A 22,479-nucleotide genomic window follows, 5' to 3' on the forward strand; every position below is an offset into this window, starting at 1 on the left:
GTTTGCCGTCGTTGGCCTTTTAAATTGCGGCCAGCACCATCCGCGCATGCCCAGGGGAAGCCTGGGCGGGTCCGGAAGCTGGGGGTGTCCCATGCGCTGGTGAGGCTGAAGAGCCCTGGCGTCCGAGAGTGCGAGCAGAGTTGAACAGGAAAGGCAGGCCACTGAAGCCAAAGACCCACGGCAGGGAGGCGTTGCCGGGCAAATGGAGCCAGCCTAGGGGTTCCGCGGTTGGTGAGTGCAACACCAGCTTACGAAATTTTTGAGGAAGAAGCGAACCTGTCCATCTGTCCAACAAACCCAACAAAGGCATAAAATGAACCGGGATATTGAGAATGTCAGTAACCAGAACTGACTCACAGAAGGGCAGTACCACCACATATGTACATACACTCCCATCTGTCCGCAACCCTGCCAACACACAGAACTCAAATCAGAGGTAAACTTAGAATAGTACACTGGCGTACGATATGTTCTATGGAGCAGCTTAACCATAAGTTCAGTACTTCTGGCACAAATATTTATATGATGAGCTGATAGCCAGATACTTTTCCAGGCTTGAGTACCCAGTTCCAATCCCAAATCCTTGTTCCACGTGGCATTCAAGGAGGGCACAGTGGAAGAGCCATACCTTCCCCTTAAAAGGCCTTTATAAAACATAGCTATCCCCATATGATTGTCTCCAGGGTCAATCAGAAAAGCTTTCACTCCAGTCAAGGGTTGCAAAGGGTCAGCCAGATTAAAATGTTGCGCTAAAGCTTCTCTTAATTGAAGAAAGTTAGCCCTCAAGCCTAGGTCTACATCATATTCCTCCATTAATTCAGAAAAATCTATGAAAGCATCGACCTCCCACAATTGAGAGACAAAGACTAAGCCCTTATCCCTCCAATTCCAAAAGGTTGGGGAAAAGGTAAAACTGGATAAAATTGGGTTTTCTTTTTTATTTTTATTTTTTGTATTTAAACGGTTTTTATCGGTAACCAGTAGTGAACAACATAACACAGAATACGCATCCGAAAACATATGAAAATGTCCACTATATAAGGCACACGTAACAAACAGTGTACTATATTGATCATGGGTAATGTATGCAACTGGTATACCTTGTTTCACTCTCCTAAGTGAAAATTCCCCTTTCATACCCTCCCCTCCCTTTCCCATAACCAGATCACAGGGCAGCGCACAGCAAGATTTTTAGCCAAACAACATTGCAAACTGAAAAGTAAATATGAAAATAGTTAAAGTCTAAGCACGAGAAGTAACAGTCCTCATCTTTGTGGCAATTTGGGAGTGTCCAGCGAAAGGCAGTCGTGGCAGATATGATATTCAAATGGGGTGTGAGGAGTCACTGTTTTCGAAAGTGTGGGCAGAAAACCATCTCCAGGAATTTCGTGGTATGCTCCTCCAGCTGCTCCAGTGATCTCTTGTAGCTTACGTCAAACAGACCTTCTGAGCCTCCAGCCAGTCCGAGTAAGGTTTCCAAATTCTTTGAAATGCTAATATGCGATCCTGATGTAAGGCTGTAAGCTTGTTCAGCTGATAGTAGGAGTGTAAGCGTTGCATAATGTTAGCTAAGGGTGGTGTGTTTTTTTGCTTCCAATAGAGAGCATTCTCCGCTCGTGTTGCAATAAAAACTTGTAAAGCCAATTTTTGTGCGGATTGTGAAGTTTCTGTTAGTGGTAAACCCAACAGCGCATGCCAAGGTTCAATTGTTAGCTGGTATTGCAGAATCTGGAACAACCAGGCAAACACCTCCTTCCAGCACTTGGCTACGATGGGACATTGCCACCAAATATGATAGTAAGTACCCTTAGTGGTACACCCTCTCCAACAAGTATCGGGGATGTCTGGGATAAACTTATGGAGGGCGACTGGCGAGTAATGCCACCGGTATATCAGTTTATAACAATTTTCTTGAAGTCCCGTGGAAATGGAGCACTTATGTGCAGCTGCATAGATTTGTTCCCAATCCTCATCGTCCAAGGAGGTCTGAAAGTCCTCTTCCCATAAAGTTTGGTGCCGAAGCGAACCTAGCTTTCGGTTATTTAGGAGGGCATTTATCTTGGAAATCACTCCCCGCAGGGTGGAGGCATTTTTACAAAACATTTTAAAAAGCGTGCCCTTAGATCTGATCAGTCCCTCCCGAATCCCCTTAAGCGTGAAATGATATACCTTGGCGTAAAGAAGAAAGTCAACTGTATCGAGAGCATGCACATCACGTAGGTGCTCATGTGAAACCATGGCATCCTGTTGATAAACATGTCCCAGTCTAAAAACCCCCACCCGCACCCACTGCTGGTGGGCCATGGAGCAGTCCCGCAGAGGTACCACTACATTAGTAAATAGGTGGGTCATCATGGAGAAACGCTCCGGACCCACCAGCACCGATTTCCATCGTCGCCATATCTTCATGGTAGTGCGCAGAGCATATGTCATGGGTAGATTATCTACCCAAAGTGACTGGGGTTGCCAGGGAAGGGCATCTATTGGGAAGCGAGCCAAGTATGCTTGTTCCAACTTAGCCCACTGCGGGATATCGCCTCGGGCATGGAAAGCAACTAGCGCCCTGAGTTGTGCTGCACCGTAATACCAAACGAGGTTGGGCACTTGTAATGCCCCCCGAGCTCTGGCCTGAAACAGGGTGGCCCTGGCTATCCTAGGGGGCCAACGCTGCCATATGAAATGCCCCAGTAGTTGTTGCCATTTGCGGAGCAGAATGGCAGGGAGATATATAGGGATCGTGGTAAAAAAATAAGGAAAACGAGGCAGCACATTCATCTTAATAATGGCCAACCTACCTAACCAGGAGTGGGTATGTTCTAACCATTTATCCACGTCGCTCTGAATTTTAACAAGCAGGGAACGATAGTTTAATTCATATAATAAGTCAGTGTGCGGTCCCAAATGGACCCCTAAATACTTTAGAGATGTGATGGCCCATTTAAAAGGGAACCTCTCCTGTAGGACCTTGACTACATTAGGAGACAGAGAGAGATTAAGTATCTCTGACTTTTCAAAGTTGATTTTCATTCCTGAACGTGCGGTAAATTCACCCAACTCATCCATAACCCCCTGCAACGACACTTCAGGATCAGTGAGGGTGAACATAACGTCATCAGCGAAGAGGGAGATTTTAAAATGGGCACCACCCTTGGAAATTCCCCGTATCCCCGCATTGCCTCTAATGCGGCTAGCGAACGGTTCAAGAAAGATGGCAAACAGGAGAGGGGAGAGAGGACACCCCTGTCTAGTGTCTAGTCACTCTCTGAATCATAAACTGAGGACATTAGCTCCCGTTACCTTAACTCTGGCCGCGGGATGAGCATACATTTTACGAATCCAAGCAATAAAGGAGGTCCCAAATCCCATGACCTGTAATGTGTGGAAAAGGAAGTCCCAATGGACAAGATCAAAGGCCTTCTCAGCGTCCAGTGCAAGGAGAATAGCTGGGAGGTCTTCATGGTGTACCAGATCTATAATATTCACTATCCTGCGGACATTATCCGCTGCTAGCCTTCCCGGGACAAAACCCACTTGATCATTGTGTATGAGTCCCGGCAAAACCCCATTCAACCGGGCGGCCAATATTCTGGCCAATATCTTCAAATCAATATTAATTAAGGATATCGGCCTGTATGAACTGCACTGAGTGGGGTCCCAACCCGGTTTGGCCAACACTGTAATGCCCGCTGTATTAGCGTCTGAGGTGAATTCTGAACCCTCCAGTAGGGAGTTAAACGCTAGGCTCAGTGGGCCAGCTAATATCTGGGCAAACTTACGATAGTAGATACTTGTATAGCCGTCGAGCCCTGGGGCCTTCCCAGCTTTTAGCATCTTGATAGCTGCTAACACTTCCAGCTGTGATATGGGTTTATCTAGGACCTCCTTTTGTAAAGGGGTAAGCTGGGGCAAAGCGATAGATGATAAATAATCGTCAATAGTATCAGGAGCAATGGTCTTGTCACAGGAATAAAGTTTGGAATAAAAGTCGGTAAATGACTGGCGTATATCCTCCGAAGAGGTAACGACCTGGCCCTGGGTGTCCTTTATCTTGGCTATTATCGTCTGAGCTTGGGCTGCACGCAGCTATCTAGCCAGCAGCTTGCCCGCCTTATTACCTCCCTCAAAATACTGTTGTTTAAGAAGGGTAAAATAGTGGCTAATAGCCGTGTCTTCCAACGCCCTTAGCTGAGCCTGCACCGCCAGACATTTTTGATAGAGCCGCCCTGATTGGGTGCTGCTATGCCGCCTAGTTAAGTCAGTGAGTTCCAGGTTTAGTTGAGCCCTACGGGCGTCCCTCTCTTTGTTGCAGAAAGTCGCCCGGGCAATGCAAGAACCCCGACTTACTGCTTTAGAGCACTCCCAGACTGTAAGGGGTGACATACCCTCCGTTTGATTAATACTAAAATAATCCTGAAGCTGTTTTGAGATGGCTGCTGTAAAGGAAGGGTCCTTAAAGAGACTGTCACTGAGTCTCCATGTGCGAAGCCCACCGCCTAGATCTTCCAGATTGCAAACCACCTAGACAGGGGCATGGTCAGACCATGTAATGTTATCGATATCAGTTTTCTGTACTCTAGCCTGCATAGAGGCAGATAGGAAGATATAGTCAATGCGAGTATACGTGGAGTGGGGGTTGGAATAGAACGTATACGAGCGGGAATGGTCATGTCTAGTCCGCCAGATATCCACCAATCCCCATTTATCCAGAGCACCATACCAAGCTCGCCGTGCCGCTATATGGGACTGAATACCAGAGCTGGAATCCTTAGTGGGATCCAATACAAAGTTAAAGTCGCCTCCTACGACCACCTCCCCCTCTGCATGTCGATGCAATAATGTACACAGTTGGTTTATGAAAGACACCTGGTGATGGTTGGGGAAATACACATTGAGAATAGTGAAGATCCGTTTATCAATTTTGATCTTATTAAGTATATATCTGCCATGAGGATCCGTGACCACCAGGATCTGCTCATGGACAAATGAGGAGGAGTACAAAATACCCACCCCGGTGTATTTATGTTCAGGCGTACTAGCAGCCCAAAAAGAGGTAGAAAAGCGTGGAAATTTTAGCAAATGTTCATGTGATTTTCTAACATGCGTTTCCTGAATAAAAATAATGTCAGCTGCCTGCCTAGTAAGTTCTCTCTTGAACAACTGCCTTTTCTGGAGGGAATTAAGATCTTTTACATTCAGGGACAATAGTTTAGACGCCATAATATGGTAAGGTTGTAACCTCTGTATCGCACAGACCCCTCCTGCATTCAAGCATCCCAGATTCCCCCACCCCTCGTGCTGCAAACTCCCACCAAAGATAGCCAAACCTCAACCTCTCATGCTTCCCACTAATATCGCTACCTATGTGAACGGTCATGAGCCCTGTACATCCTGCTGTATTCCAAGTCCTGCTATGGAATACTAAATCTGGAGGATCTGCGGCCATCCAAGCAGAGGAATAAACATGTAAATCCCACCCACCCCCCTCCGAGCCCATGCCTGTTAATATTGATATAGAATCACAAAGAGAAACCCCCCAGTGCTGTTGGCGCACATCATGGATGCTATGTATGAGCTATACATAATGAATAACCAGCACAACTGTAATCAAACAAGAACGTGCACTACATACTCCAGACCTGCAGCGATATGCATCAGGTAGTGTACAAGAACTGTTATAACACTTCTGAGAAGAGTGATGACTGTAAAAGCAGTTCTCCTTCAGTCAGGTTCAGAGGTTTGTGATCCCGTGCCCTCTGGCTAGCAGCGCAGCCTCTTGCCGCCCTTCCCAGCTCTCTGCCATCTTGGAGCTGTGTCACGAGAAGGTGGACGGTCCGCCATCTTGGAAGTGGTAAACGATATAGGCAGCTGGGCCTTATGGAAGATTGCTGCTGCGTCCTCTAGAGAAACAATTCAGTAGGTAGTTCCCTGGTATTGGAAAGTTAGTCCGAAGGGATATGTCCATCGATAGCGGATTTCCCGATCTCTCAAAGCAGCTGTCACTTCACGCAGTTCATATCGCTTTTTAAGCATGAGGGGTGCTAAGTCCTGAAAGAGAGAAATGTGACAATTATGCCACTGGATAGTTTTCAGTTGCCTTGCCTCTCTAAGGACACATTCCTTTAATGGAAAGCTGGAGAAACAAAGAACAATATCACGGGGCTGTTGGTCCCTGCGAGGCCCCAACGCTCGGTGAGCGCGTTCAAAACTGATTTTTAAAGGGGCATCCGTGCTCCCCGGCTGGCCCTCTTCACCCTCATTAAGGATAAAGGTGCAGATTTGTGCGGCAATCTGCTGCGCTTCTGCATACTCGGGGGTTTCAGAGACCCCTCTGATCCTCACATTGTTCCTCCTTCCTCGATTGTCCAAGTCCTCAATTTTGTCTTGTAGCGCTTTTAAATCAGCGGTAGCTTTGTCTTGTCGGGTCGCCAGGCTATTGATGGCATCCCCGTGGCCATCAATACGATTTTCAGTCTCGTCTACCCGATTTCCCAAGGCTGCTAGATCCTCTTTAAGGTCGGCCACCGACGCCATTATATCAATTTTATATTGCTTCATGTCGGCTCTCAATTCCATAAACCAACGCCTGGCTTCCTCGTGGGAAAGTGCCGAGGTTGAAGTACCCGGTTCATTTTCTGGAGGATCACGCACCCCATCTGCCGAATCGCCTGCGCAGCCCAGGTCCACGTCCCTGCTCTCGGCGCCATCTTGGCCTAAGTCAGGGGAGAGTTTCCTGTAGGAAAACTGCCGGAGATCTGTCGGTTTCCGCTTGCTGGTCATAGCGAGAGCTAGTTGTGAAGAGCAGTTATTCTTTAAAGTTAAATCGCCAAAAAAGTAAGGTAATTAAAGCTTGTTTCGGGTGTTAACAGGCCCGGAGGGGACGGAGCTGAGCCGACATGCGTCCTCTCACATTGGATGCAAACAGCGCCCCCCCAAATTGGGTTTTCAAACAAAGGTGCAATAGGGAGAGTCCCAAAAACAGGGTGTTGGCTAATATAGAGCTCAACTGGCAAATCCTCCGAGTTACAGGTGACCCAGGAGAGAGAAAAGGCAACATAGCCAGGTTAATTATCCATTAGAATTTTATAAGGCATTTATAGATGAGTTGGTTCCTTATCTGTGTGAGTTATTTAACTATCTAAGGACCCCTGGAGCCAGGGGTGGTACCCTCATGGAAGCCCTCATAGTCTTGATTTGCAAAGCAACTAGAGATCCGTTGGAGTGTTCCTCTTACAGACCTAACTAATTAATAATGATATCAAACTTCTGGCAAAAATCTCTCAGGATCGACTTGAAGGCATTATGCCTACGTTGGTCCTTGAGGACCAAACGGGGTTTATTAAGGGGAGGGTGTCTACAAATAATACAAGGCGATTGTTTAATATATTACATCTGGCCTCTCAAAAAGCAGTAGCAGGGGCTGTGAATTCAGTGGATGCACATAAGGCCTTCGACCACCTCTCCTGATCATATTTGTTCGCTGTTTTAAAACACCGTGACCTTCAAGAGACGTTTATCTCTTGGATACATGCATTGTATACGACTCCTACTGCAAGGGTATTGGCTAATGGAATTGTCTTGGCACCTTTTATAATTGGTAGGGGAACAAGACAGGGATGCCCCTATCCCTGTTATAATTTGACCTTGCAATAGAACCATTGGTTCAGGCTGTTAGAAACTCGAAGAGGATTGTTGGATTTACATGTAACATTTCTCATAAAATTTTGCTATATGCAGACGATGCTTTATTATATTTGACTAACTTGTTGGGGTCATTACCAGCATTAATGGACCTCATAGAGAGGTTTGGGGCAGTCTCTGGATTTTTAATTAATTATGCTAAATCTAATCTGATGTTGGTGGGACGAAATAAAGATCAATAAACAAAAAAACCCCCCAAATAAGGCGATATCTTTTTATTGCACTAATTTAATCCATTTCTTGACTAGTTTTTTGGGAGCTAATACTCCCTTCCTCAGTTCAAAATAAAATGAGGTTAGAGCAAAAGATGACCTTGTCTGAACACACAAGCCGATGATAAGATATGTTACAATGTAAAATAAGCAGATCGTGTCTTATTTGTTTAGTCATATGTTCGTTCTTATCAGTTACCATGTTACAATGTAAAATAAGCAGATCGTGTCTTATTTGTTTAGTCATATGTTCGTTCTTATCAGTTACCATGTTACAATGTAAAATAAGCAGATCGTGTCTTATTTGTTTAGTTATATGTAAACCGATGTGAGATCTCGATCGAATGTCGGTATATAAAAGCAACAAATAAATAAATAAATAAATAAGATATCACCTTATACCCATTTTTATTTAATTGACCTGTATTCGCATGCATTCAGGTGGACTAACACAGCTGCCGCACCGCTTTATCCATGTATAGGTTGCAAAATGGGAGTGTGAAGTTGGGGGTGTTCGTGGCAGGCTGTCTCTCTGTGCAGACCTTTTGAAAATGTGAGGTAGGGGTGTACATCCAACCCATATATCCATGCAATGCCTGCCCCCTCCCCACCTCCAGCCAGGTTTGTGCAGGTTATGAAAGGACGGGTGTACGTGCAGGTGAATGAAAATTCACAATATGCCTGGCGTATGCAGGTTAATTCTAGTTTTACCCAGGTAAAAGGTGACTGAGGATCTGATTTACTCTCTAGGGGGGAAAAGCTTATTAAATCCGCCCTCGGTCTTTGAAAATTTACCCCTCTATGTATTACTTTCACAATACAAACACAAATTGTAATGCCAATAGAGTTTCCTGAATCTGCACCAGAGAGAGAGAGAGAGAGAGACTGAGAGGGTGAAAGAAGTGTTGCCACTTTAGCTATTTTGTAGCTAAATTTGGCTGGCGACATTTTGAACCAAATGGAGATTTTTGAACTGTGAATGAGACAGGGAGCTAATTTAGCTATTTTTGGACAATTTAGCCACAAGTCTAGGGACTTTTTCACAGCTGTAAAATTTCCACCTGGCTCCCTAATTACAGAGCATATCTGGAAGCAGAAAAGTGCAGGAGCGTGAGCCCTCCTCTGTCTAGAACGGGGCAGGAAAGTGCACGAGAGCGAGACCTCGTCTGACTATAGAGTGTAATGCTGGCTGATTCCACTCTCTCTCCTCTCACCACAGCCCCTCACACCTCAGAACAGGCTCTGCTGGTTCAGTCTCTCCTCTGTCCCCCACCGGAGAATCTGAACAGCCCAGCTCTCTCTCTCTGCTAGAAGGAGAAAGAAAAAAAACACAAATAAACCAAGAGCTGCAGCAACTTTATTATCACCGTACGACAGACGGACAGCAGCAGAAGAACAGAAGACAAGGAAAGAGCTATGTTTTATCCTCAGTCTTTTTTTTTTTTTTTGCTGTGCTGCTGGTAGTGAGAGGAAGTTTTCTGTCATACTAGTCAGAGCAGGGCAGTCCAGTGGGCCACGGACACCCCCACCGTGAATGTCCTGAAGAGAGAGGAGGAAGCGTAAAGGTGCCTGCTGCAGGCTTGGCGAGGACTGGCGGCAAGCACAGAACTTTACATGATGATGCTGTTAGCCCGTCCAAGGACTAAGTGAGCACATGAGCAATAGTAGATGTGTGTGTGTGTGTGTGTCAGAAATAAAAGAGAAAGTGTGTGTGTCCGAGACAGTGTGCGCATGTCCAAGTATCTGAGAAAGCGCGTGTGTGTCCGAGGGTTTCTAAGGAAGTGTGTGTGACAGAGATTGTGAATATTTGTGTGTCTGTTTCTGAGAGAGCAAGAGCATGGTTTCAGCTACTTTTTACCCAATTTTCAGATTTTTCACAGTGGATCTAGTGGCTTTCTTCAAGTAGGAGTTGGCAACACTAGATGAAAGAAAGCCGTACAGAGAGGGGTCGCGACAGAAAGAGAGAGAGAGAGATCTTGTGCAAGAACAGGATATCTTATTTATTTATTTATTTATAGCTTTTATATACCGGCATTCGTAAAACACATCTTAATCCCTTCCTTGAGCCCTCAGCATCGGCTTTGGCTGCAGCACTCACCTGTGTTGCTAGGAAGGCCGTACTTGGGTCCTGGGCTGCCGTACATAGCCGCAATGGGCCCTCTGGCCCGGTGAGGCCTCCATGTTCCCACCCAAGGATCTGTGCCCATGCTGTATTTCTGCTGGATTTATCTGCTTGCAGGCGAGGTAGGGACTGAGGGGCTCAGCATGAAGGCTGTGACTGCGACCAAACAAGAGAGACATCTGTCTTAGTCCTCTAGTCTAGCACAATCCTTATCAACCAACATTTGTTGATTTGCCTGTGAGAAGTTCGTTTTTAAGACACAAGCAGAAGTTTGTGAATCTGTACAAAAAAATCCTCTCTCTGACTCTCATCCAAACCCCATTTCTTAATCTACCCTGTCTTTCATCCCTTATCCCAGCCCTCATCACTCTGTCCTATCTATCTTACCCATATTCCTCATCTCTTCTCTCAGCCTTCCATTTCTCTCTGTCCTCTCGCTGATATCACCTCCCAGCACGCCATTTATCCCTTTCTCCCTCCTAGCTCTACATCACTCTCCATCGCCTTTATCTGACTTTTCATCCTCTTATACCCTTCAAAGCCTTTCACCTCTCCATTTTTCATAGCCCCAGTCCTCCATCATGCTCTCTCCCCATCTCATCCCTGCTTCTCATCACGTTCTCTCCCCTTCTCTTATCCCTTTATCACTCTCTCTCCCTCTCTCACACTTGCTCCCAGCCCTCTGTCTTCTCTTCTTTCCCCACCTCTGTCTTTTCCTTCTTCTCTGCCTACCAAGCCTGGGGATGGGCAAGCAGGCTATCACTGCACCTCTAACCACCATCAGCTCCTTGAAAGTTCCAAGAAACACCACTACAACTTGTGCAAGCAACTGTGCCTCTCCTGCACCAGAGCTACAGGCTATAGGGAGCTCCAAGTTCTTCAAACAGGAGCAGCACAGTGATAGCAACGAGCATGGTGCTGATCTCCCAAGACCCATGCTCGGAACCATTACTACATTATTGATGCTGAAGTGCTCCAGATTTCCTCCTTCGTCACACCTGAGGTACCAGCACAGGAGCTTGACGGTGCTTGCACAAGTTGGGCTGCTGTTGCTGGATCATATGGAGCACACGGGGCCTAGCAGCCATTCTGTTCGTTTGAATAGTATGGTAAATTGACTTTTTTTTTTTTTTTTTAATAATCAATAATTTGTATTGAAGAAAAAAATTGCTCCAATACACATCTTGAGTTATTGTACCAGTCGCATATTCCAGAACAATGTATGCAAAGAAGCAAGAGAAAGCAATCTCCACTACAGAAGCCCTTCTCCTGAACCTCTTCCCACCACCCACTCCTCCTCCACCCACACACACACCAACACGTGCACACAGTCCCAATACCTGGATAATGCACGTCTTAAATCTACTGCATAATCCAGAGGGACCAATGAGTCCTCTGACATATAAGGTTCTGTCCCAAACTTTGTGAAATGAAATTAATTAAATTTTTCACATATGTAATGGGCTCTTCCAGTGAAGCAGTTAGTGATATCATGATCTGCCCATCTCTGAAGAAGTCCAGCCTGATCACCTTCCAGTTTCTCAGAAATATTCTCTGCACCAATAATAGTGGTATCATCATCACTGTTTATTTACAACATGCTTTTCCAGCAAGACGTGTTGCAGATAGAATTGTTGAGATAGTACAATGTAGTGGCTTTATCATGCGATGCACATTAGTATAAATAAACAATTAGTGCAGTAGATTACAGCAAAGAATGTGCGTAACAAACCACTGCCGAATATTTGTCCCTTGGCCCTTCCCTCTGTATCAGTACTCATTAGGGCCTGACCTGGTTCTCTGTGGATCTCTTCTGAGACCAAATGCGCCATAAAATTAACAACTTTTTCCCATAACTTCTGAACCTGTGGGCAAAACCAAACCATATAAATGTAAGTCCCACTCTGTCCACATCCCCTCCAGCAGTCCTAGGCTAGCATCCTGTTAATATGAGTTCTGTTCCAATAAAGTACAGGAAAACATTTATAAGACACCATCTTAGTATCTGACACTCTCGTATGGTCCATTCACCTTGTCAATGGCCTGTCCCAATCTTTTTAAAACTACTCCCCTTACTCCTCCCATACCAACTTCAATTGACCCACATTCTCAGATCCTCACCCCAAGAGACTGTAATCCCTTAAAGCAATCCCAGAATCTCCCCAAAACCCAAATGTATCCAAGCCTGTTTTAAGCTAGGAAACATTCCTGAGAAAACCCCTTTTGGCCAGGCAGGCTCTTCAGCTGCAAGTATCTTCAGAAATTTCTTGCAGCCAAGTCAAATTCCCCTCGTAGGTCCTAGAAGGATTAAAGAGTATTATCAATGAAAATAGGTGTGAAATGCTTAATACTTGCAATAGCTTATTCACAGATCCTTTCAAATGAAGGTTCCTCCTGACAAGAGAAGACAGGGAGACATGAGGGGTTGAGATGTTTTACATCTTTCCTGGGAGGCCCCAATGGCCAGACTTCCAACCCTGTCCCTGTGTGCTCTAGTCTTGACAGATCCTGTCTAAAAGTGTTAAAAGGGTTTATTCATTTTGATATCACCACCTTTCCCAATAATTCATAAGTTGGCTTACAATTCCGACACATAAAACACAACTCTACAATTTCAATATTTATCAAACATAACATTCTCCCACCCACCTTTTCAACTGCAACCTTTGTGCTTTTAAAGTCTCTTGCTCCATAGCAACCTACCTTGGTCTATTATTCTCACTTATGTTCACCCTTGTATATTTCAGTTTGGACACCATCCTAGCCGTACCCAGGTTAAGAATAACAACCCACTCTGAGTCCCTGTTCAGCATCAGAACGTCAGAGGTTGACTCGCTAACTTTATAAATTGAGATGTCCCCAAAAGCTTCTACAAGCTTCTTTAAATATTCTACCTGAATCTTGAGGGTCCTTAAGTAAATTGGGCAGACCAGATGGCCCTTGCAGTCCTTATCTGTTGCAATATTCTAGTTCTATATAAGTATAGCTATTTGCATACAATAATAGCTTATCATCTACCCCTCCTACTGGAGCCTTTTTTCCTCCTATAACTGGTGGTTCAATAGGAGTTACAAATAATAGCGGGGAAAGCAGACACCCATAGCATGTACCTGTACACAGATGAAATGTGGTGTGTCCTTACAGCACAGAAAAATACATGGTGAGGGGGCACACTGTGGTTTAAAGTAAAAAACTAAAGATTTATAAAGGAAAATAAATGATATCAAGCAACTTCTATTGTGAAAAAAAAAAAGGCAGAACCAGTATGATGTTTTCCCTTCACATCATATAGAGAAATAATTTTACAGAGTGATCCCATCTAGATTTATATATTTTTTCACTTTGTTGGTGAGTTTCATCTTTTGGGTTCATACCTTAGAGAGGAACATTTGCTACTACCTTTGCATCAGATTACTTGCCCTGAATACCTAAACAAAATGTCCCTTAGGACCTTGTCCAGGAATGCCTATTCCACTTGTCAAATGTTTTGTCTGCATCTAATGATACCAAGCCTCTTTTTTTCTATGAAAGAAGAGACCTTTCACACAAGAAAGCTGATCAACAGAGGATTGTCCACTAAATAAATCCCATTTAATCTGAGTGGATAACACAGATCTGATCATTCTGTGAAGTCTCTCTGCTAATATTTTGGTCTAAACATTTTTAGATCCACATTCAGAATATGGATGTGTTTTTGTTTCATTATTGTAAACAAAATAAAAGAAAAATGAATTAAATATTTTTCTTTTTTCTTTTTTTGTTGTATTTTCAAAGGCCCCCCCCCCCCCCACCGACTAAACCCACTAGAAAAGTTAAAGACAAAGCCCCCAGACTTTGCATTATCCCCATTTCTTCTTACCCACAGGGCGGAGTCCAAAGGGGGCGGGGCCATCCCCAGTTGCTGCTGGCCCATCAGTGCTGAATTCCAAAATAGCACGGAGGTCCAGCTGGCGCCATTTAGAGTGACTGGGGCTTCGATCCTGCCCCCTTTGGACCTCACACACATATGGGTATTGGGGTGGGGAGAAGCCCTGGGGGGGGGGGGGGGGATCTCTCTACTTTTATCTTTTGCTGTTGGAAAATAGCATGCACTAAAACAAAAATTAAAAAAATGAAACAGAGCCCTCTCTACCAGTGAAATGAAAACAAAACAAACAAAGACCTGCACACCCTTCATTCAGAAGGGAAACAGGTCTATAATTTTGAGTTTTTATGGTATCAAAGTTATCATGGCTTGATAGGTAAAGTCAGGCAGCTCCCCTCTCTCCAAACTCTCATTATACAGTCCTGCACGTTTTGGCACCGAATTTCCCTGAAATGTTTACAACATGCTGCAGGAATGAGATCCTGGGGATCTCAGGATCTGATAGCTTGTTAATAACACTAGTAGTTTGTGGAGCTGCAACTGGGATTATCCACTGCCAGTTCTCCTCATGGAGAGGGAAGGAAGTGCTCTAACAAACTCAGTAAGGCCCTTTATCTACCTCTTGGCGTTTCTGCCACATTCAGGGACCAGCAAACTCTTCACTGACTAGCTCAGGTTGGTAATCAAGCCCCTAAAAGCAGCAATCAATCTCTCCACATTTCAATTGTTCATCGAATGGGATAACATTTTACTACTGCTCTTCTCGTGGGGATAAAATCTACTTTTGCTATAGCACACTAATAATTCAGTTTTAAGAAAGAAAAATTTTGTTCAGTTCAAATTTTAGCTTTGCTCGGTTTCTGAAGGCTGAAGGTTGGCAAAAGAAGGGACCCTCCTAAAACGCTTCTCTAAACTTTACAATTCTGATCTCAGGCCCAAAGTAGGACCTGTAGCTTTCTTAAGTAGTGTGGCTGCCGTGTTAACCTTTAATCACAGCGGAAGCTTGAGAAGTCACTGCTCCTATGAGAGCCACTTTGCTGGAATCCCACAGCATTTGTGCAGAACACCTGGTAGTGTCGTTCTCCTGGAAATATCTCAGTCCTTCCGCTATCTTATCTCTTACTGCAAGATTTCATCATGAGGACAATTTTTGAAAACTCTGTGTTCTGTTGCAAACTCTTCCCAGCGGAATTTTGTAAGCGTGCACGTTCCCTCTGAAAAGTGCCCAAGACAAAGGACCCACTGACGTTTGCTTTCTCTGTGGGTACCTTTCTCATGAAAAAAGGTGAATTTTCAAAAGTTGCATGCATAAAAAATTGCACACATGTGAAATTGCATATATGTGAATATATGATATTTTATAAATCTCAAACATGCATGCATAAATAAGGGTGCACGAATAAAAAAGGAATGGACTGGGGCATTCCAGGGTGGGGCCAACATTTTCGCAAGTAAGTTGCTATTTTTTAAACAATTTACACATGTAAATCAGGCAGCTTATGCACGTATATTTAATCCTCAATATCTGAAGTAAGTGATCATAAATGCCATAAAAGTGAAATACTGGCTGGGTGGGAGGTCTGGGTGAACTGGGGGGAATTCAAGTTGAAGAGCCAGGAGGGTCTTGATGGTCTGCAGATGGACTGTGAAAACTAGCAGACTAAATGTTAAAACTTGTTATTTCATTGCTGTGTGCATGTTAGAAAATCTCTCCATCCTATGCACATAAAAGCCAACTTATGGGGGTAAATGCATCTAATTTATGTGTCTACTCGCATATAACTTTAAAATTGGAAGTAAAAATGCATGGATTTACCAATTGTTCACACTTATCTGGCTAAATTCTGACTTATCCAGCTAAGTAGCGGCTTTGCTTCTTCTTATCCAGATAAATTCCGAGTTATCCTTCTAAGTAATGGCTCTTATCTGGACAAGTTCCAATTCACCATAGGCAGATAAGCCTTAAAATGCTACTTATCCATCAGGACAGATAATCAGATAAGTAGCGTTTTTTAGACTTTTCTGGCTATCTGACTCAGCCAGATAAATAGCACGTTTTAGACTTATCTGGATAAGTAGTGGATTTGTCACTACTTAGCTGGATAAATCAGAACTTATTCTTATAAGTGCTCCTACTTAGCTGCATAACTCGGAACTTGTCCAAATAAGTGAAGTAATGTATTTGCGTAGTTTTTATATCCAGTGTATGTATCTGAGTACATTTATGTGTATTTTATAACCTGCATACATTGGGGTAGATTTAATAAATTTGCGCAAGGGCGTACTTTTGTTCGCGCACCAGGCGCGAACAAAAGTACACTGGATTTTATAAGATACGCGCGTAGTCGCGCGTATCTTATAAAATCCAGGGTCGGCGCGCACAAGAGGGTGCACATTTGTGCAACCTGCGCGTGCCGAGCCCGGCGCGCATTGTCTGTTCCCTCCAAGTCCACTCCGAAATTGGAGCGGCCTCGGAGGGAACTTTCCTTCGCCCCTCCCTTCCCCTACCTAACCCACCCCCCCGGCCCTATCTAAACCTCCCCTACCTTTGTTGCCAGATTTACGCCTGCTGAAAGCAGGCGTAAATCTGCGTGCGCCAGCGGGCTGTTGGCGCACCATCACCCGACCCGGGGGCTGGTCCGGAGGCCTCGACCACACCCCCGGGCCAGCGCCATGCCCCAGGTCCCGCCCCTGGACACGCCCCCTTCCCGCCCCTTTTACGAAGCCCCGGGACTTACGTGCATCCTGGGGCTGTGCGCACGCCAGTGGCCTATGCAAAATAGGCGCGCCGGCGCGCAAGGGCCCTGCGTGCGTAAATCCGGCCGGATTTACGCACGCAGGGCATTTAAAATCCGGCCCATTGTATATGTGCAGGTTATAAAATACTACAGTAGATTTGCGCATGCCCATATATATGTGTATGTTGGCGTACGTGCTTAGGGGCAGATTTTATAAATCTGCGCACATGTGTACTTTTGTTCGCGCACCAGGCGCGAACAAGAGTACGCGGGATTTTAATAGATATGTGCGTAGCCGCACGTATCCATTAAAATCCGGGGTCGGCGCGCACAAGGCTGCCCAAAATCGGCAGCCTGCGAGTGCCGAGCCGTGCAGCCTGCCTCCGTTCCCTCCGAGGCCGCTCCGAAATCGGAGCGGCCTCAGAGGGAACTTTCCTTCCACCCCCTGCACCTTCCCTTCCCTTCCCCTACCTAACCCATCCCCCCGGCCCTATCTAAAGTTAGGCTGAAAGCAGGCGTAACTTTGCACGCGCCGGGCCGGCTGCTGCACTCCATGTTCTGGTCTGGAGGCTGGTCCGGAGGCTGCGGCCATGCCCCCGGGCCAAAACCACGCCTGCGGCGCCGCCCCCGAAACGCCGTGTCACTCTCGACACGCCCCCGAAATGGCGCATCACTCCCGGCACGTCCCCCGACACGCCCCCGACACGCCCCTCCATGCAAGCCCCGGGACTTATGCGCGTCCCGGGGCTTGCATGCGCCGCCGAGCCTATGCAAAATAGGCTCAGCGGGCTTAGGGGGGTTGGGTAGGTTTTCGGGGGGTACGCGTGTATCTTACGCGCGTACCCCTTTGAAAATCTACCCCTTAGGTTTTAAAGTTATCCTCCCTGCATGTTACTGCCTCAACCAGTTTAACCCTGGGAACGACGCCAGGAAAACACAGGTAAAGTTACCTGCATACAGGCTGGGCAGTTTTCAAATAGCCAATTTACCTGTCTAAGCAGCCATTCACACGAGCAAATGGCTTTTGAAAATTGCCCTCAAAAAGGCTGGCGGTTCAAATTCCATCTAGACAACACAAGTATGCTGATCAGTTTAAACTACAAAGAGACTGGAAAGTGATCAGTCACCCACGCCTAGCTGTATGTCCCCCCCCCCCCCCCCCCCCCCCACACAGACACACACACTTTTTATCATACTGTCTCAAAAACCTAGAAAATGGTATAGATGGAGCAGTCTCTTAGGAATTCCCTCTCTTCAACCCAAGGCTCCTCCCCCTTCCTTCAAGATCTGGGAGCCAGCCACCTTCCTGGCACAGGAACACGTCATCTTCAGGCACCCCCTCACCACGTCCACACCAGCATCACTCCGACTTCTCCGGATTCCCCCTGCACTCACTGAACCAAGGACTTTTGTCATACCTAAGACACCTCTCACTGGGGAGAGTCAAGACTTCTCTAGGCCTCCCTACTCTAATCTGGCATCACTCACGGGGCAGGGTCAGTCCAGACTATACTGATTCCACTCGACCTAGGGCAACTACTCTAGTAAGAGGCAAATCTGGGGGTCTCCTTACATTTATATAACGGTTACTTGACCTTCACCTGAAGACATCAGCAGGAGGTATGGTCTTAAAATACTGAAAACAATCATATCAATACATAAAAATAACAACACTGCATTCAGGATATGTATTTTATTTATTTATTTATTTATTTATTTATTTAAAAGCATTTATGAATCACTTTACAGATTACAATAAATCATCCAAAGTATGTACATCTCTTAAAATAACACAAACATCATATAAACAACTTGCAAAACAAAACATACACGCAAAACACAGCTACAACATTGCTGAACTGGACCTCTTCACTGCACTAACTTCACTTAAGATAAAACTCAAGACTTCCCTAAGACCACCCCAAGCCTGCATTCCATCTCCGACTTACTCCCCTAAAAATACTGAAGCAAAAAGCCAAAACAGCTAGGCTTGACCTAACCAGAAAACGAGCTTTCTCAGTAGCAGGTCCATCTCTTTGGAACTCCATTTCAGCGTCCTTAAGACTCCTGACCGACTCCAAAGAATTCAGACAAAAATTAAAAACCCATCTATGGTCCATTGCTTTTAACACATCACACTCCAACTGATATTCTTTTTATGTCATTTATTTAAAAAGTATAGCAAGTCCTATGTTGTTATGATAACTTCGTATTGTTATTTTATGTTTTTAATTATGTATGTTTACATTCTGTAAATCGCCTAGATCTCACTTTGTATCAGTGGTACACAAAATGTTTTAAAATAATTAAATAAATAGATTTCCTACATTTCACATAGTTCAGCTGAGTCCTTACCTCAGCGGTTACCTACACCGGGCCTTAATACCGAATTTGTACAGTGGGTAAGGATCAATTTAAGATCAGCCAAAGCAGGAAGCCCTAACAAAGTCTGCTGGGAAGACCTTAGCACCCAAACAGGCTCATGCCTAGTCTATGCGTTGGCCAACTATTCAGGAAGACTCTGATGAACGCACTTAAAAATCAGTGATTTTGATCCTAGCCTCTTCTGATATTCAGTAAAGCTCTTAAAGAACAGGAATGGGCAACTTCAGTCTGGTTTTTCAGGATATAAATAATATCCGCAATGAATAAGCACGAGCTAGATTTGCATGCACTGCCTCCATTATATTCAGATATAGCTCATGCATATTGATTATGGTTATCCTGGAAACCAGACCTCTTTGTGGCATCCCAGGACTGGAATTGCTTACCTCTGAAGTAACATGATGATACTTCCAAGTCCCAACTAACAGCTTAGCGTTCGTACTCTGAAGAAGCTGCAGATGTTTAAGAGGTTTTGCTGGCAGCCCATGATAATAACATGAATTACACTAATTAATTCTATCCACAATAAACGCATGGATCACAGACGCCAAATCTCCCCGGGATAAATACAACCACAGCTGCCAATATGCCAGTGTGCAAATATATCTCATGCATATTCATTAGGGATATCCTGAAATCCCAAGCAGATTGGTGTCCACAGGGATTGGAGGTTGCCTACCCCTGGTGCTATAGAAATGATAAGCAGTAGCAATAATGTCTGTAATAGCAGACTTGTCTAGATAAGGATCCATTACCTTGTTCAAGTCACATCCTAGCATTACATTTCAGTTTCATGATCAGATTACAGAGTCAATATTAAGGCACTAGCATGCAATCACCAGATATTGCTCTCTGGCTACTAAGCCACTCATTCCCCTTCAGAAGCAGTAAAGATTTTCTGAATCTGAAACATGCCCCCTTCCTGACCAAAACAGCTACACCCCTTTGCTTCAAAGTAAAGGAATGCTCTTAGCGTGTTTCATTCATTTGTGCTTCAGTTTAACAAGTTCAGCCCTGTCCAATGGATTCCTGCATGAAAGCGACATCTGTGCACAAAGAATTTAAATATTTATTTTATTTATTTATTTTAAATCTTTTCTATACCGTCATTAAGGTGGGTACCGTCACAACGGTTTACAGTAAGGCACAAAAAGTAATTTTATTAAAATCTAACAGTTTACACAGGTGCCATTAGGTTCGGTAACAAAGTTTTTAATCAATGCTAGTTGTTAAATAAGTGTTATGACTATTGTGTCCAGGTCAATTATATGGCAGTTTTGAGTCTGGGACTCATTCTCTAGATTTAGCTTATATAATAAATCTTGGTTCATGTATGGGATAATTAATACTACGGACATTCCATGATATCACCTTAAGCTCAGTATTACTCATTCAACAGCTGTTCAGTTCATTGATACAGCTAGGAAACTAAATCCCTCTGAGGTGATGCCTTCCATATAATTAATATTTCCTTGAATCTACTATTTTTTTCATCAAAAACTACTGATGATAAATCCATGTTACGTGCTTTAATTCAACACCTCTATTAAACATTGTGACTGTGGTAAGTGTCCTAAAATGGCATCAAATATGAAATTGTTGTACCCATAAAATGAATAATATCTACATCTAATAGATGCTGAAACTTTCAGGAAATCTGGAAACTAGTAGATCATTATGTATCACAGGTGCTGTAATTATTATAACCTTTATTGTTGTATTAATAGATACATTGTATTACCCAATTATGGTAGTAGTATCCTTTTGGACAAGTTAATTTATATTCACTAATTGGAAATTCTTTACAAAAATCCTTGTGAAATCAGTAGAAATATATCAACACAAACCTGTGTTAATTCATCCCTTTCTGTCTAAGCTATCACTTATCCAGTATACATGCACATATTTTTCCACATACCTACAGAAATTGTAGTGATATATCTTACCCTAAAAGTAGTTTGGGTTATGGTCACCTTTACTGGCTCAATTTTTTTCCAGTATTGGCTTTACGCGAGGAATGCATGGACTTGCAGTTCTGCATATCATAGGGAACATCAACAGAGAAATCAGAACTACAATCCATGCATGCAATGTGGTAAAGATAATACTGGATCTTCCAATTCTGGAAAAAAAAAAATCAGTGGATAAGCCTAGTTTGCTGAAGTGATATGTTTTTGTTATCTTTTAGTCGGTGCTAACTGAAAACTGGTAACATGTCTATCTTGAAGCGGGATTTGTTTTATTTGGCTTTACATGGAGTTTGTGCAGACAGCTGAAACCTGGCACTTCAATTCCTTTCAGTTTGGTGGGGACAGTGGCACAGCAGGGCGATGGGACAGTTTGAGATGCTGAGAGTCCTGCACGGGCACAGTGGGAGAGGTATGGACAGTTAGTGCATGAGGACTGACAGCGGCTGCAGAACGTGCCCGGGAGCGGAGGCAGCCGCGGGGACTCACCTGTCAGCAGGGTCCGCGGAACGCTCTTCGGCGCAGGGTCTCTGTGCCCCGGATGTGCGCGCGGCGGCGGACGCTGCACTGTCCCTGCGGAGTGCACGCGCTGAGATTTACCCGCACCATTGTTTACATCTCTCCTAGCAACCATCTTCCCGGCACCTGCCAACCGTTACCTAGCAACAGCGAAGCACGCCGCTCCGGAACTTGGAAACCACGCATGCGCTCTCCGACTCTTATGCGCGCTGGGGCGTCACCAACAGGCAGGAGGGGGACAGACTGAAATCTTCCGGACTTTGGCGCCTTCTTGCAGTTCCAAATTCCGTTATTTCTTCAATCTGTTTTTCCGTCACAATTCTCTCATTGCCCAATTACTTTATTCCCCGTCTTTATCGGCTCACATTCTCTTTCTTTTTTGCCTATCCACAGCACGCCCCCCCTCCTCCTACATTCCTTCCGAGCATAGCTCCTCCTTTACTTAACTTCACGTTCCATAACTACCAATCCGCAGATTCCTCCATTACTTGGTTACTTTTGAGTTCTGGTCACCTTGAGATTGATGTGGATTAGCATGGGGTAGAGGGAGGACTTGCATGTGCATACCAACTTTTTCTCTTTGCCACCCACCCACCCACACCCACTTTCTCTCAACGCCAGGCTGGGGAATGATGGGTGGGTACCACCGCTGTCATTTCAGCTCCCATGGCTCCTCTTGTCCGGTTGTTGGAGCTTACGTTCCCTTTTAGAAATAACTTCCGTTCTTGGAGACCAACAGTGCCATTGAAGGGGGTTCCTGTTCCTAAACAGCGGCCACCTGTGCTGTTTACCCCTGCAATGGGTCTTACTCTGCCTCCAGGTATTCCCCCCCCCCCCCCGGCACTCTACCCCTATGCCTCCTTCCCCAGGCCTGAACCCAGCACTCTTCCGCTTTCCTCTCACAAGGCTCGATCCCAGTTCTCTTTCCCTTCCCCCTTCCCATTCTTGACCCCAGCACTCTCCCCCTTTCCTA

The 22,479-nt window shown here is 44.8% G+C and overlaps 1 protein-coding gene across 4 annotated transcripts in view; it reads right to left on the reverse strand.

Moving 5' to 3' along the window:
* Positions 1 to 21,601, reverse strand: part of ODF3B (outer dense fiber of sperm tails 3B) — a 44,449-nt gene extending 22,848 nt beyond the window's left edge. Inside the window, exons 1-4 of one of the 4 annotated variants that reach the window (XM_029616637.1) lie at positions 21,477 to 21,576; positions 12,154 to 12,330; positions 11,825 to 11,897; positions 10,009 to 10,188 (exon numbers count right to left, since the gene is read on the reverse strand). In XM_029616637.1, the coding sequence (XP_029472497.1) occupies positions 10,009 to 10,117 (109 nt within the window). In that variant the 5' untranslated portion in view covers positions 10,118 to 10,188; positions 11,825 to 11,897; positions 12,154 to 12,330; positions 21,477 to 21,576. Of the gene's footprint in view, positions 1 to 10,008; positions 10,189 to 11,824; positions 11,898 to 12,153; positions 12,331 to 21,476 lie in introns of all 4 variants that reach the window. The other 3 variants (XM_029616640.1, XM_029616636.1, XM_029616635.1) reach the window with 3 other exon arrangements.
* Between the last annotated feature and the right edge of the window lie 878 nt (positions 21,602 to 22,479).

This window comes from Rhinatrema bivittatum, chromosome 9, assembly GCF_901001135.1.
Source record: "Rhinatrema bivittatum chromosome 9, aRhiBiv1.1, whole genome shotgun sequence".
Taxonomy (NCBI): domain Eukaryota; kingdom Metazoa; phylum Chordata; class Amphibia; order Gymnophiona; family Rhinatrematidae; genus Rhinatrema; species Rhinatrema bivittatum.